The 16,064-nt window shown below is 45.4% G+C and overlaps 2 protein-coding genes across 3 annotated transcripts in view; one reads left to right on the top strand and one right to left on the bottom strand.

Annotated features, from left to right (window-relative positions):
* plekha1b (pleckstrin homology domain containing, family A (phosphoinositide binding specific) member 1b) overlaps nucleotides 1-1,394 on the bottom strand; it is a 15,903-nt gene extending 14,509 nt beyond the window's left edge. The window contains exon 1 of the mRNA XM_037980890.1: nucleotides 1,331-1,394. The gene's annotated coding sequence lies outside the window, so the exon portion shown is untranslated. The remainder of the gene's footprint in view (nucleotides 1-1,330) is intronic.
* Nucleotides 1,395-5,295: 3,901 nt separating this feature from the next.
* LOC108250252 (wings apart-like protein homolog) overlaps nucleotides 5,296-16,064 on the top strand; it is a 19,559-nt gene continuing 8,790 nt past the window's right edge. The window contains exons 1-9 of one of the 2 annotated variants that reach the window (XM_017440050.3): nucleotides 5,296-5,610; nucleotides 6,233-6,741; nucleotides 9,039-9,780; nucleotides 10,502-10,875; nucleotides 11,726-11,850; nucleotides 14,621-14,716; nucleotides 14,803-14,973; nucleotides 15,084-15,220; nucleotides 15,297-15,408. In XM_017440050.3, coding sequence (XP_017295539.1) covers nucleotides 6,255-6,741; nucleotides 9,039-9,780; nucleotides 10,502-10,875; nucleotides 11,726-11,850; nucleotides 14,621-14,716; nucleotides 14,803-14,973; nucleotides 15,084-15,220; nucleotides 15,297-15,408 — 2,244 coding nt within the window. In that variant the 5' untranslated portion in view covers nucleotides 5,296-5,610; nucleotides 6,233-6,254. Of the gene's footprint in view, nucleotides 5,611-6,232; nucleotides 6,742-9,038; nucleotides 9,781-10,501; nucleotides 10,876-11,725; nucleotides 11,851-14,620; nucleotides 14,717-14,802; nucleotides 14,974-15,083; nucleotides 15,221-15,296; nucleotides 15,409-16,064 lie in introns of those variants that run through there. The other variant, XM_037980852.1, reaches the window with a different exon arrangement.

Consider the following 16,064-nt stretch of genomic DNA (forward strand, 5'->3'; position numbering starts at 1 on the left):
CCTTTCAGCTGCTGGGGTCCAGGATCTGCTGTCCTACAGATCCTTTCAGCTGCTGGGGTCCAGGATCTGTTGTCCTACAGACCCTTTCAGCTGCTGGGGTCCAGGATCTGCTGTCCTACAGACCCTTTCAGCTGCTGGGGTCCAGGATCTGCTCCAGACCTGAGGACCACAGCTGAGGGGTGGAACGTAGACGGAGCAGAACATCCAGAGCTCTGACTTTCAGCTCAGCTCCTTAACACCTGAGGAGTTTCTGATTCTGCAGAACTGTGGGGCGTAACAAAGACAGGCGATGAAAGCTGGAAAATATTTCACTTTTTTCTCCTCGTCTCAACCACAGGAGTGGCTCGGTGACTCAGTTCCCTGAGTCCAGCCCTCGGTGTGAGTCCGGCTGTTCCTGACAGAACGTGACGGAATCAGCTGTCAGGTGGTTCATTTACTGAATCAAACAATAGGAACTGAAATTAAAGCTTTCAGATTTATTTTTACAGCTGGTTGACAGGTAACAGCTTCATTCTGCTGTCTCAGGAGAATGCCTATCGCCCGCCAGCTGCATGACAGACTTTTAAACAGAAACCTGACTCGACCCGTTAGCCCTCAGAGGATGTGTTGGGGACGACTCTCAGCTACTACCAAACCAAACTTTACCTCGTTGATCTGCTGTGGCGGCCATCTTGACTCCAAGATGTTTACCTAATGACGTTTTTATTGGATTTCTCATGTTTCTGTGGCCCTAACTGTCGTTTTAATCTGACTTCTTGAAATAAAAAGAGTAATTTACTCTGAAACATGATGTATTTCTTCAGGTTGTTCCTTTGGACTCAGGTTTGCCTTTCAGGGAATAATTTTGTTTTATTAGCTTTAATTCTGACCTCTGACCATGTTGGTTAAAGGAATAAACCAGGCCAAATACTTTCTGAAAGAATCTTTGAAAAACATCGTGTTGGAGCTAAAATGAGACTTTCTGTCAGAACAACGGAGTTATCTCCAGAAAACTCAACAATCTGTCTGTTTGGACGGAAAATTAAATAAAGCAGGTCTGGATTATCCCGGGTAAATCTACCTCAGTTTAATTAATCTGTTTTAGTTCTGTTCGTGTGTAAACGCGACGCTCACTGCGGTAAAAAGCTCCATTTAATCCCCCCCCCAGAAGCCTGTTCCTCCCCGGGGAGCAGACTGCTGTCAGCGGCCTGGAACAGCGACGCTCCCCCCGCGGTTAGCCGCCGCTCCGCCGCCATGATTGAACCCGCTCCGGGAGGCTCTCCGGCCGGGGACCGACACCGAGGGACCGAGGGGCGGCCGGGGGAGCGGCGGGAAGCGGGTTTACTTACACGGTTCGGCTCAGTCCGGGTCCAGAGTGGCAGCTGTCCGACACCAGCGTCAAGCTACAGGCAGGAAACCCGCTCCACTTCCGGTTTCGACCGAGAAAATAAGAGCGTGCGTTAACAACGGCGCTACTTCCGGTTGGACTTCACAGTAAAAGACTGTCTTATCGGAGAGCACGTTTAACACGTTTCATTAACAATTTTGAGTGTAGAGAAAACACAAAAAAGATTAATTAAAATATTAAATGTTATTGTGTCAAACATTCATCCATTCACTCACTCACTCACTCATCCATCCATCATCCATTCATCCGTCTATTCCTCCTCCATCTGTCGATCCATCCCATCGTCACTCAGGAACAAGACTCCCAGATATTTGAACTTCTCTGCCAGGGGAAAAGATTCATAATAACACGTTATCTTATTTTCTAAAGTGCGGTGGCTAAAAACGTGAAAATATGACAAAATTTCACCCAAAGCAACAATATTTTCCCAAACAGGACCAAATTTAAAATTCACAGTCATTTGTTAGCTTTAGGCTTCATCTTGAATAAAAACAAATGCATTTTAAATTTTAAAGGAAATAGATTGTAGGCCTACAGTAAAATAACTAAATGTGATGCTTTTATTTTGAAGGCAGAACATTTGCTCCTGGCGCTTCCTGCTCTCAGCTTCACATTGCTGCAGGTTGTCAACATCCATCCATCCTGTGTCTGTCCATGTCCAGTAGTCAGTGTGGGGGGACACCTGGACAGGTCTCCTGTCCCCTACAGGGACACAGAGAGACATTCACCCTCTCACTCACACTTAGGGACAATTAGAGATACCAGTGAACATGTAAACACCCAGAAAGTCCAGGAGGTGGGCCTGTGACCTTCTCACTGTGAGGCGACAGCTCAAACCACTGCTCAAACCACTGCTCCACCGTGATGGGAAATGTAGTCTCATAAAACAGAGGATGACAGAGGTCAGAGGTCAGAGGTCAGCTAAGAGTCAAGGTTTCCACAGGAAGTCAGATGGACACAGAAATCTTCCATCAGTTTGTGCTGATCTGAAAGTATTGGGTTTAATGCCTCACACACACACACAAACACACACCTGCACACTCGCGCACACACACACCCACGCTCACATCCCTACACACACACACACACGCACACACACAACCTGTGGGAAACCCCCTGGTTTGAATAAAACGTTAAACCAGATGCTGCTTCCTTCTCAGTGTTTCGATTCAGGTGTGTGTGTGTGTCTGTGTGTGTGTGTGTGTGTGTGTGTGTCTAGGTGTGTGTGTGTGTGCGTGCGTGTGTGTGTCTGGGTGCGTGTCTGGGTGTGTGTGTGTCTGGGTGTGTGTGTGTGTGCGTGCGTTTGTGTGTGTGGTGATGGCGGTGTTGTTTCAGAATACCTGACATTGTTTAAGTTCAGAGGTATTTCCTCGTGAGGACAGAAGTTGTTGTGATGAAAAGGAGGAAAATAAAAACACAACAAAGTGGAGTAAACAACATAAACAACACAAACAACATAAATCTTTTCAGCTCCTGTTCAGATTTATGATTGGATTCATGCAGAAAACAGGTGAAAACATCTGTTTCCTGAGACACATCTGCAGCAGCATTACCTTTACAACATCTGTGGGATTCATTTAGACATTTCACACAGATTTTATTCATTTATTCTCACGGTCATCATTTATCACACCTGTTAAAAACAGCTTATTTAGGTCAGACCTACAGATGTTTACAGAACTCTGTTGTTCCTTAGTTTTGGTTTCTGTTGTAGGTGCTTTAAGATGCAGAAATAAAAGAAAACAAAGTGGAGAACTCTGAAGCACCAACTTCAGATTCAGAGATCTTGATGTGATTTATCTTCTGCAGTCAGTTTGGTTAATTTATTCATTTATTTATTTGTTGGATTTTGTATGTTTGGTTGCATTGTGCTTTCTAAAAAATGTTTTTCTGGGGTTTTATCTTTACTTGCTTTGGTATATGAAGTTGTTCACCTTGGGGCTGCTGTGCAGAAGCTTCAGGATTAAAATAAATACAAAATAAAAAGGATGTAAACTAGAACAGAGTTAGGAGGAAGAGTCAGAAAGGATGAAGATGAGACAGCAGCTTCTTGAATAAATACTGACATCTAGTGGTGAAACAATTCAAAGAAGCTCTCTTTGCAGGAATGCATTTCTGTCAGGAAACTGCAAAAGAACAAATATTTTTCAGTCCACCTATAAACAGGTATGCAGAAAGTTTAAATAACTTTTCTCTGATGCAAAACTGGTGATATTTTAAATGAGAGAAGGTGTAAAAATATTGAAAATATAATGCTGAAGAGAAAAGGAATGTGCAAAAACAGGACAAATGTGTGCAATGTGCAACACAGGATACAGAAAAACACTAGGATTACTTTAAATCATATTTCTGTGTATTCTAACACTCATTTTTTTCTTAAATTCTACCATTTTTTAACTTATAAGCCTTAATTTTAACTTTGATCTGAGAGGACGTCCCTGCAGTGACATCAGGGAGGGAAATATTTCAGCAGATAAAAATAAAAAGTGTGTTCACCTGTCAGACTGAAGAAATGATTAACACATCAGATTTTAAGCAGACGTGTTGATTCAGCCTCGTTACATTTTGGTTTTAAGGAGTCAGATAAATAGTTTTTATTTCCTGTGACACCTCAGCTCTGAGTTTATTCAACTAAACAGACATTTATTTAGACAGATAGCGCTGTAAGAGATAACTTCATTCTGTTATGTTTTGAATTACAAACTGGATTCTCTCTGACTTATCCTCTCTGCAGAGTCCTTTGTTGTAGAAAGTCATGTGTTTTTTTCCTTCTCTGTGTGTTTGTTGGAGCTGATTATCCTTTCTGCTGGATGTCAGAGGCCTAATTGTTTTTACAGAAGGTTCTGATGGCAGCCGCTGCGTCGCCTCTTTCTTTAAATCTGTGTGAAGTCTGGACTCTCCAGGTGCTTCTGCAAAGCTTTGGCAGGTTCTCAGCAACCAGCTCCTGCTCACAGAGCTTTTGGCATCTTCATAAAGAGCCTCAGATCGGCTCTTTATTGTCAGGATATCGACCCCCCTGACGCTGCAGTATCGCGGGTCTGATGGCTGGCAGCACTGCTGGTTCTGGCACGGGGGCCCGCTGCATGCCAGGCAGGGACCGGAGCCAGGCTTCGAGTTCTGCAGCCACTCTTGGATGGGTTACTGAGCTTGGAATAATGGAGGTTTGTTGCCAGGATGACCTGACTGCCCTGAAGGAACAAACAGCTTTAACAGGATGCGTGTCAACAAGAACTGGGATTGTTTCAGGTCCTGCAGGATGGAGAGGGCCACACGTCAGGTTGATCGTCCATCTCTGCTCCCAGAACCGAGCCGGCAGCAGAAAGACTTACACAGAACCAAACCCAGTAGTTTTAGTGCCTAATGAAGCAGAAATACAGTCAAGACAAGAAAAAAAAAAAAAAAAGTTAAAAATCAGGAGGTTTCAAACCAGAGATCCATCTTCAGAATCAGGTGACTATCCTTCCCCTAAACAGACTGTTATAAATTAATAATCATTAATTTCTAATTGTCTATCATAAATTAATAATCATTAAAAATATGAATTTTGCGCTTTACTGGCCGACTGAATTCAGATATTGTTATTCCGAGTTTAGCGGGGGTACTTGAACGCATCACTGTAAGAATAAATGAGCTCCTTTTAAAAGTTCAGCTTTTATATGTAATAAGTTCCGGTTAATCCTAAAAAATAAAACCCCCAACCTTTATCACAACTGAGAATTTGCAAAAATATAATGTCAAATTTACATGTGCTAGTATTTTTATTACCATTATATTTTACATGCATGTTTTTAAAACCACTTGTTATGAATTGTAAACAATGTTATTTAAGTATTTTGCCTATGAGCGACGTCTACCTTTACTTTGTAGGGATTGTATCTAACTTCCGGTTACGTCATGTTTTCGGAGTTAACTTGACGCAGCGGAGTCCAATGGAAGCTTACGATACAAACCGGAGGAGACAATCGACTGCGATTTAGTCTGAAAAACGGAGTTAGTTTTATCAGATGTGCTTTTAAAGTCCATCTTTGTCCAACAGCCGGAACCTGCCGTCCTTCCTGCCGCCTTCAACCCGCTCTGGTCTGCCGTTAACGGCGTGTGTTCGGCCTTGTTTATACTCCACAGCCCGGATCAGGGAAGCAGGCCCCCGGCGGTCCTGCGCGACTCTAACGGCCGTTTGGGGCTCGGCAGTGTAGTCTGTGCGGATCGGCTCTTTAGCTCACCAAGTGGGTGGACATACTGATGTTATTTACTGCTGGTTTAACACCGTAAAGCGGTCTGTGTGTGGCTCCTGTGTCTGATTGTCGGGTTTTGGTTATTGTTAGCTGTTAGCTTGGAGCTAACAGTTTCCTCTGATGAGTCTTCCTGCTGAAGCTAACTGCTAAACACCAGCTAACGGCCTCAATAACTGAAGTGCTGTTATTTAATTCTGCTTTAACATCACAAACTGGTCTGTGTGTCGCTGATTTGGTGTTCGGTTTGTGGCTGTTGTTAGCTTTTAGCTTGAAGCTAACCATTTCCTCTGCTGAGCATTCCTGCTAAAGCTAACGGCTAACTCGGGCTAACGGCTATAATAACACAAGATAAGAAACCTCTGATTTAACGGACATTGTTGGACGTTGTCTGGTTTCTTCCAGCCACAACAATAGGGTTTATTGTAACTGACTGAGAATAAATCGAGTCTAACGTGATCAAATGAAGCTCAGATGGGGTTTGTTTCAAAGTAAAAACACTTAAGGATTTATTTTTTCCTGTTTCTGGAGTTTGATTAAGCCTGGTTCTGGTTGGTTATAATAGTAATTTTATGATGTAAATACACCTTTTCCCTCCTGTTTCCTTGTCTTTCAGTGAATATGAACCAGATGCAACAATGACATCCAGATTTGGTAAAACCTACAGCCGTAAGGGAGGCGAGGGCACGTCCAAGTTCGACGAAGTTCTGTCCACCAAGAGAGGCACCCTCAGCACCAAATGGGGCGACACCACCTACAAAGCCAAGGTGGGCTCCAAGCGTGCTGGCGCTCCCAAGGATGACTCAGTCCTGGAGGTTTACAAGAGGCCCCGTCCCTCCGGGGATAGCCCGGACGACCCGTTTGGGTTTGACAGTGATGAGGAGTCTAAGCCGGTGTCGTCCCGGGCTGGCAGCAAGTTGTCACCCGCCAAGCCGGCTTCAGCAGAGCCTCCTCAGGCGGAGAGGCCCGGCTTGTTGTTGGATGCAGGGAGCAGGTCCAGCTTTCTGGGAGGATCCCACTCTTTGACAGCGGCGCCGGGGACATCGTGGCCAGCTGCTGACAGGACCGAGCCCAGAATAGTGGAGGACACGGTGCGGTTCTTCAACAGCAGCTCTGCAGGCACAGGTTGGACATAACTTAGTAGTTTGTTGTCCTTCATGTTTTATCTGTAGCTCAGAACTCAAGAGACTGGCTTTGTAACACCCTGCTCATATATGCTGAATGTCAGATCTGAACGTTTCCTCTTTCCAGAGATGTGGATGTTGTTCTGGAGAAGTCAGATTAAATCTTTGTCCTTGAGCAGCCATTTGCTGTTGATGTTGATGCTTTCAGTGTTGTGTGACTGCTGCTGGCCACCTGCCAGAGACCTGAGCTACTTCGACTGATGTCCCAGGCAGTGCTTCGGGTCATTGGTGTTTCCACGTAAGGAGGGGATGCTACCCTCCATGGTGTCATCTGGTGAATCATGATAAAAACCTGAGTGCAGTCTCCTTTGGTTTAGCTTTTATATATTAAAATACAAGAGAATATATCTGGTTCCCTTTAAATGTAGCTGAATGGAACCTCAGATGAGCTTTAACGCAGAACACCATGCTGGTATTTAGTAACAAGATGTTAAAGCTGGGAGTGAAAAACTGGTTCTACAGGATCTCAGAGGTTCTGGATCAGCCAGGAGCTGCTGATGACCTGATCAGCATCAGGAGGTTCTGCTGCTCTGAAGCGTGCAGGTGTGTGTTAACACAACGCCAAGACATCTGGACTCCTTTTGGATTCCTGGAGATGTTTCAGTTTTCTTCTTGGATTAGAGGTCCAGTTTGCTTCAGTTTAGGATTATTAAATCCTGGATGACTGAGACTCTAAATAATGATGTAATCTGTGGTGGTGTTCAGCTTGTATTTGGCTCTTTTACCTGACTGGTAAAATATTTTAAATGTGAGCTTGTTTTTGGGAACATTTAAATCAGTGATGGTTTCATGATGGTTCTGGTCCAACTGAACTCCTCTCTGACAGTTCATTAAGACTCGGTCTGTCTGAACGGAGAATATTGTGTCTTATTGCACCTTGATGCTGTTTCTGATGTGCAGGTTTTGACAGTCCTTCAGTTTCACACCCACACAAGCCGGGACACATAATGACATCATACCCCATCTGGTTTCAGAAGCAGCACCCACTCTCCTCTCTGTCATTGAGGTGACATTCTCCACACGCTGTTCAACAACGGAAAATCAGAGCGTTGTCAGGTAGTTTCCAGTCGATGTTCTGAGATTATAACGATGTGATTGATGACTGCTCTGCCATCTGTAGAAGATGAACTGACAGAGGATTTAGCACCAGCTTGTTTTGCAGCCATATCTAGACAACACAGAATTAAAAAACACACCTTCAGAGCTTATCTGGATCTGTGTAAGCAGGACGTGAAGTTTAAACAAATAGTGATTAGGAGCGCGCTCAGACGCTGCGCACGCCGGCCTGTAGCTGTCTGAGGCTGACAGATGAATCACTGCGGAGGAGTTAAACCAAAATTACACTTCAGGCTTCAGAGTGGTGTTTGTGTGTGTGTAGGTGAGATAACACTCAGATAATAGGACTGTAAGGCACTAGTTGGGTTATGTCATTTCTCTCAGCCTGGATTCAGTTCAGTCTCTATAAGAGTCAGAAGTGTGGAGAAACGGGGAGAAGGAAGGACCCAACACCAGCTCCATCTCACTTTTATCAATGTACATTCTGTTTCCTGTAAATAATAAACAGAATGTCAGGATAAAGATGGCTTACCCCATGGTGTTATTATGCTACACTACCATCCTCAGACAGAAACACAAAGCAAATCAAACAGAAGGACTAATATTACCAACCAGCTGGATAAGATGGAGCTGACATCATCACAGCCTGGGTTTAGGTGCAAACAGGAGCTGAGTCTGTGGCACTCTGAGTAAAGCTTGGACTGAAGGAGGATTGTTGCTCCAACTTATGTTACTGACGGAAAATAAACTGATCCTGTTTTCTGCCTTTCAGGAAAATAAAATTAGCATTTCAAAGTAAAATAGAGTTTTTAAAGGAGTGTCCAGATACAGCGTTTGCTTTTACAAGAACAATACCGTTTTTTTCCTCTCTTATAATTGTATTTGTATTTTTTCTTCAGGTGGATCTGACTGCAGTAAGGTTTCCATGTGATGACTGTACACAGGCAGTGTTTAACCTGCAGAAATCTGTTTGAACTCAGTGCAGAGGCTTGGTTTGTGTGGCTTTGGAGAAAAGATAGAGCTCTGCCTTTTTTCACCAGTCTGTCATGTTGTTTTTAGATTGGGCTTTATGTTTCTGTGTTTTTACTCCGCTGTAAGAATTATTTTGCTTTTAAAAAAGCAGAAACATAAGAACCTTTTCACTTACGTTTCAGGTTCAATCAGCTTCTGTTTTCCTTGTAGGGAAGTCCAGGCAGAGCTCGTCGGCAGAGAACCAGCACAGCTACCTGTGGTACCAGAACGCCTCTGACAGCGACAAGAAGCCTCTGGCTCAGACCACCACCCTGAAGACCGGGTCCAAGGCAGAACCCACCTACGACTCCTGGGACGTCATCATGGGACTGCGCCCGCCGTCACCCACCCAGGAGCCCCGCAGACCGGCCCCCACGCTCGCCTGGAGTTCGTTGGGCTTTGCTGCAGGCGGTTTGGACCCGGTGCAAACCCGACATGAAAAGGCCCCCTCTCCTCCGCGGCTCCACAGCTCCAGAGACGACGTCAGCCTGATGATGGAGTCTGACTTCATCGAGACGTCCAGTTTCTCCCAGACGTCCACCTCGTTATCACATGAAAGAAACTCGAATTGTCGGACGTACAGGAGACCCAATAAACAGGGTTCTGGCAGAACCTCGGACTCCAACAGCTTTGCCAGCATCGCTTTTGGCGCAGATGTTTCCAAATCCACAACCGATGCTAATAATACCAAAACAAGTGGTATAGGAGGGAGTCGAGTCAGGACGAGGGACTACACCGTGCTGCACCCCTCTTCCATGTCCATGTGCAACGTCACCATCCAGGGCCGGGCCGTGGAGGAGTTTGGTTCTGATGCAGCGCCCACTAGTGGTGAAGGCGGTACCGCTTCAGGCAGCACAACGCAGCTGGGAGATCTGGGATGGCAGCGGAAGAAGACTGAAGCGCAGAATACGAGGTAAGGATGTGTCGGCTGTAAACCTCTGAACCAGCAGCTCCCAGCAGATTGCAGATTGAGACTCAGTCAGAGGAGAGCTCCTTGAAGGTGTCCGTGGACAGCTGTAGAGCTCCAGAACTATGACAGCTGTCCTTCAGTCGCAGCTTCAACGTCATCAGTGAGGAAAAGTTTGTGCACAAGATCATCCAGATCATTTTTTATGCATAAATCAAGGAGTCACTCAGAGTGCACACACTTCATGCTTAGAGAGGAAAATAAATGTTCATCTTCTGGTTTTGATGGGTAGATCACCTTCAGCTTCTCCTCACCTCTGAAACAGCAGTTGTTGACAAAACTCCCAGAATATTCATCACCCGCTGCCGTGAAAGGTGGGCAATCATGTAACTGTGTGTGTTTGTCTGTTAGCAAAATATCTCATAAACCACTGGATGAATTTTAAAGAAACTCAAAGTAATCATTGGATGTACAATCCTTTTACAGCCAACTTAATTCAAGATGGCTGCCACAGCTGGTCAACATGATGGTTATAAGGCAGTCAGTTTTACAAACATTGAGCTAAAAGTTGGTGTGGTAGTAGCTGAGAGTCATCTCCAGCACACGTTCTGAGTGCTGACAGATCACAGCAGGTCAGAGTGGTGGGCGATATGCATTCATTGTCCAGAACTGCAGCCTGTCTGTTTATAATGAAGGCTGAAGATGATTTTCTGCGTTCTGCTGTCAGGTTCAGGCAGACCCAGCCCAAGTCAAAGAGGGACGGTGAAGACTACATGTTCGGCTTTGATGACACCAACTTCCACCAGGAGGAGGACAGCTCGGATGGCAGGTCCACTCACAAAATCCAGTACTTTGGCTTCGATGACAGGAGCGACAGCGACGGCGCTGAGGATGACTGTGGCTACAAAGAAAGGAGGAAGGGCCAAAAGGCAGCAGCCTCCAAAGTAACCTTCTCAGGTACCGCAGAGGAAACACCGGCTGACGACACGCTGGATCCGTTCGACAGGCTGCAGAGTCGGGACTGGCTGCAGAGTCGGGAACGGCCCGCAGCCAAGGAGAGGAAGAAGAACTATGAGAGGCCAGATAGCAAAAGACGAGCAGGTTAGCGTGCACACAGACGTTCATCAGCGTCTAACCTGAGGCAGATTAATCACATGAAACTGAAATCATTCCTTCAGATTGGCTCCACTCTTTCAGCTTCTTTTTCTTCTTAATGAAATCAGAGGATTCATGTGTGGCTCACTGACAAACCCACAGTTTGTTGGAGTTTAAAGATTTTAATTTTTTATCCTCTGACTGCAGGGTTTCCTCTGCTCTTCACCTTTTAAATCAGGTCAAATATTTGCTGCTAAAACTGCAGCAAAACTTGAGTTTGTCACATTAACTTCTTTATCTGCAGTACACAAATATAAATACATATCCTTTAAGTTTGAATTCTTCTTATTGTTTAATGTTCCAAACAGTCTCATTCTACATGTGCAGTAAAGTCTTAAACATTTATTATCAGCTTCTTTCAGCTTAGCTTCTGTTTGATGAAGTCTTGTAATGAGAAAGAAATCTGTGTAACGCAGCAGATAAACCCAAACATGTGGCTACAGAAGGATTTCGATATGATTTTCCTCCTTGTGTTACTTTGACTTAATAAATGTAGACATTTACAGAGATCATTTAAGCTGTAAGTGTGAAACAGGGTCTTACATGTTCCAGTGAGTCCCTGAGGGTGTTTACCTCCAGTTTATATGTAAACATCACGTAAAGCCCACATTTCTCTCCAACAAGTGATGTTTACCAGAGCAGATGACATTCCCTGCTGTTTCCACCCTCTAAAGTGGGGTCAGCTTGGGATGAATCTTTCCCTGTGAAGCTCTAAGTGTAAATCTTAAAGCAGGTTGGTGTGACCCGATCAGGAGAGGCTCAGTGAAAGGTCTAAATGATTTTTTTTTTTCTCCAGATGTCCTGGACTTCTCCGAGGAAGGTCTCAAAGTGTTGGCCAGCGGTCCCAGGAGGCAGCCGCAGAGCAAACCGGCTGAGAAGAATCCAGACACCTTCAGGAGGATCTTCAGTGCACACAAGAAGGTCAGAGGTCACACCAGCTGACAGCTCTGAGCTCTGCCCTCCACCCTGAGGGTCAGAAAGGAACAGGAAATCCCTGCCAAAATAAAAGCGTTACATGTTGCTGTTGAGTCTAAATGCAGCTGAAGGTGATGGTCTTATAAATGTGTGTGAAGAAGAATCAAAGCTGCTCCACGTTCAGATTCAGTTTGATGGAGAAGTAAAAGAAACACATCTGTTCAAAGCATCTTTAATGAAGCACAGAAACCGTTCTCCAGATTTAATTAACAACTTCTCAAACCTAATAACCTAACCCAATATATTCATTTTATTTTGATCACGTTTGAAAAGAAAACCTGGGATTTCTGATGTTCCTCAAGTTATCTGAAATTTGTTCTGCTTCCACGTCGCACAGCATGTAAAAGTATTCGGTAAAGAAAAGGTCTTTGTGTGGCCGGCATGTTTTTGAAAAATCCCATTTAATTTAATGGGACTAAATAAGTCAGATTATTAAGTCTTTATGTTCCATTGAAGCTCCAACTGTGAAGGATGCACGGTGTGTTTCTATTTAGAGACATTTGGACGTTCCTGCAGGGACGAGTCTGTCCACCTACGCCCGGCTGACTCAGCTGTTTGTTGGTGTGTGTCAGCAGAGTGTTTCTTTATTTTTAATTTAACAACCTGTCGGCTCCTGGTCTGAGCTGCCCACAGATCCGACTTATTGATCCCATAATAACCTGGAATCTTTTTATAGCAGAGCAGATCAGTGGCATCAGAGCTCATGGGTCCTGAGGGGAGCTGTTGGTGTAAGGAACGTTGGGTGTGGTCTGTGTTAAAGCCTCCATCAGATAACCTTTAACTGCTGAGCTGTTTGTTTGGGTGCAGCGGAGAAGCTGCTCTTCATCAGAACCTCGTTAACTGTGCAGACGTTCTGTTTGTGTCGTCTCTGAGAGCTGGTGAGGAAGTAAGAAGTTAATTTGCAGATATTAGCAGACACACTGAGCATTAATGTCTCTGTCTGTCTCATTCTCTGGTTTCAAGCCCTGAATCTGTTTGATGCTCTCTGGTCTCAGACCCCATCCACACAGGAACAGTGTTTGTGGACATGCAGTGTTTCTTCTTATCATTCCAGCCTTGCAGCCAGACAGAATCAGAGTTTTAGGAGCCTCTGAGGGGTATTTTCCAAAACCAGGTTCCAGAGTAAGACAATCCTTGAACGCCAGTGCTGTGTTTTAATGTTCTCCATCACACACACCTCCACCCCCTGCAGGTATTCCAGCTCTCAGCCCATCTTCCATCAGAATAACTGGGAGCAGAGCTGAGCTCCTTATGGAAACAATTAACTTGCCAACAGAACCAAAGTGGTGTCATCTTACTCATCTTACTCAGCTAAGAACCCTGGGAGATGTTATAAATGACTCTAATTACAGAACGTGCTGATTAATGAATGTGTTAGGACCATCCTAATTAGGTTTGGTTAGGGTTAGGGTTACGGGCAGCTCTGTTCTCTCATAAAAAGATTCTCTGCTCTGAGTTCTTGTGTCCAGTTCAGGGGCTGTTCTCGTGTTTGTCAGAAATCTTTTGGCAGTAGAGTCGTGTTGTGCAGTGAAAACAAACCGAGCGCTGTGCCAGCTGTCTGTTTTCTTTCTTTGGGGGTTTGCCCACCTTCCTGGCCGGTCTTATCTGAGCCATGCTGCTCCGCAGCAGGTGGGTGTGCCGGGTGGGGGTCTGTGTCTGTCTGTGTCATTCAGATTACTGTGTTGATGTTCCAGCACCGCAGAGCTCATCTCCAAACTCTCCTTTTGTTTCTGCTTATTAACCCTGAGGAGAAACTCAGACCTGCCAGCCCCGTCTCCTCTCTTTTCTTTACTTTGTCCATCTTTTGTTTTCCATCATCAACACCCCGGCAACCGCCAACCGCAGCTTTGGCAGCGAGGGCAGGAGTGTGTGTGTGTGTGTGTGTGTGTGTGTGTGTGTGTGTGTGTGTGTCCTGCTGGCTGATCAGCGCTGGCCGGCTCTCAGCAGCTTCATGCTTCTTCTGTTCACCTCCGTGTTTGAGTCTCCTTCCATTCCCCGGTTGTTCTTCTTCTGCTTGTTGACGATTTATTACAAACTCATCAGACATAAAGATGATCTGACAGCAGGACAAAAACTGTAAATGAGGCTGATAACACAATTCATCCTTCACTGTTGGTGTGGAAGTAAAATCCTGAGCATGTGCCTCTTAAATAAACGAACATTCCTTGAACGAATGCATATCGCCTGCCGCCTGTCGTTCCAAAGTTTGAAACAGAGCTGTCAGAGCTCAGAGCGTGTGTTGAAGGTGACTCTCAGCTACTACCAGCCTAAACTGCAGCTCAGTGTCTGTCATTTAGCCATGTTTGTGTTTGCTAAGGTCAGTTAGCTTTGACAGCCATCTTGAATCAGGTTGACTCTAAAAGTTAATCATCTGTAGATGTACATTCAGACTTTTAAGTTTCATTAAAATTTGTTGAGTGGTCGATGAGATATTTTACTAACAGACAGACAAAGACTCTGTCAGTAATAAAAGCATTAAAAGGTAGAAGAGCTGGAACTTATTCATGTTAGATGATATTAGATAAAAGGAACTTGGTCAGATGACTGTTTCTGAGTTTTATTTGATTTTATTCATGCCCTTCATGAGAACGTTGAGACGTCAACAAACCCTGAACTTTTGGATTTCTGTCGGGTTGGTTTGCTGTTTCAGCAAAACAAAAGCCAAAGTTTCTGATCAGCTTCAGACATGTTCCTGCTTTCTGTGTGCGTCTCTCAGTCTCCTACCAAAGCTGTGTACAACGCCCGACACTGGACCGTGGAGAGCGAAGAGGAGCCGCCGCCGCCCTTCTTCTCCCGATCGCACACAGCTCCTGTAAGAACACAAAGCTGCTGGGCTTCAAATCCGTGTCGGTCCAGAATGAAACAGGATGATTTTACATCAGCTTTTCTCCTCTCTAGGCACCTGTCTCTGCCGGAGGCTCCAGTAAGGAGCCGACCGACTCTCAGAAGGATGACGGAGTCTTTAAGGCTCCTCCTCCTCCTCCCAAAGTCACAAAGTGCGTCACCATCCCCACAGATCCCTGCCAGGACACCGTCACCGCACTCAAGTGTCACAAGGAACACAAGGAGGTAACCCTCACTGCTCTCTGGACGTGTTCCTCCAGCAGTGTGGAGATAAACATCCTGCAGCTTTAACAGCCACGTTTCCACTCATCTCTGCCCATCAATCTGTTTTCTAGCTGTACACAGTCGTCCAGCATGTGAAGCACTTCAACGACGTAGTGGAGTTTGGAGAAAACCAGGAGTTCACAGATGACTTTGAGTACCTTGCTACTGGTCTGAAGACGGGACAGCCACTGAACACACGATGCCTTAGGTAAAAATAAAGTTCAGCTTCCTCCCTCCTCCCTCCTCCCTCCTGCTTTGTGCTGATGGTGTGTTGGTTTCCTCAGCGTGATCAGCCTGGCTACTCGCTGTGCCATGCCCAGCTTCAGGATGCACCTCAGGGCCCGAGGGAAGGTGGCTCAGGTCTTCAAAACGCTAAATGATGCCCCACAACACCCGGTAACAACCAGTCACACCCAGTCACACCCAGTAACACCCACTGCAGCACCTCCAGATACTGTTCACCCACAACCCTAACTCTGACAGAATGCAATGATTTGTAAATGAACCCGTGTTGTATTCACAGTGGAGCAGAGTCAACAAATCAAATGTTGAAACTAAAAACAGGAAGAAATATTTGTAGTTTGGATCTGATGGCAGCAGCAGGGAAACATCTGGAACAACTTCAAAGAGACGTGTTGCTGCCAGAAGATCCAAAATGACCCGTTTTCTTTTTTCCTTTTATATGTTTACTGTGTTCCACTGAGTAAATGTGACTTTATGAGATTTGGAAGTTATTACATTCTGTCTTTCTGAGATGAGGTTGGACTGGAGGATGTCCCTGTCCTCAGATCAGTGGAGTCCAATCCTGGTCCTGCAGGACCATCAGTGGAGTCCAATCCTGGTCCTGCAGGACCATCAGTGGAGTCCAATCCTGGTCCTGCAGGACCATCAGTGGAGTCCAGTCCTGGTCCTGCAGGACCATCAGTGGAGTCCGGTCCTGGTCCTGCAGGACCATCAGTGGAGTCCGGTCCTGGTCCTGTAGGACCATCAGTGGAGTCCAGTCCTGGTCCTGCAGGACCATCAGTGGAGTCCAGTCCTGGTCCTGCAGGACC

Source organism: Kryptolebias marmoratus, linkage group LG17 (genome assembly GCF_001649575.2).
Source record: "Kryptolebias marmoratus isolate JLee-2015 linkage group LG17, ASM164957v2, whole genome shotgun sequence".
In the NCBI taxonomy this organism is placed as follows: Eukaryota; Metazoa; Chordata; class Actinopteri; order Cyprinodontiformes; family Rivulidae; genus Kryptolebias; species Kryptolebias marmoratus.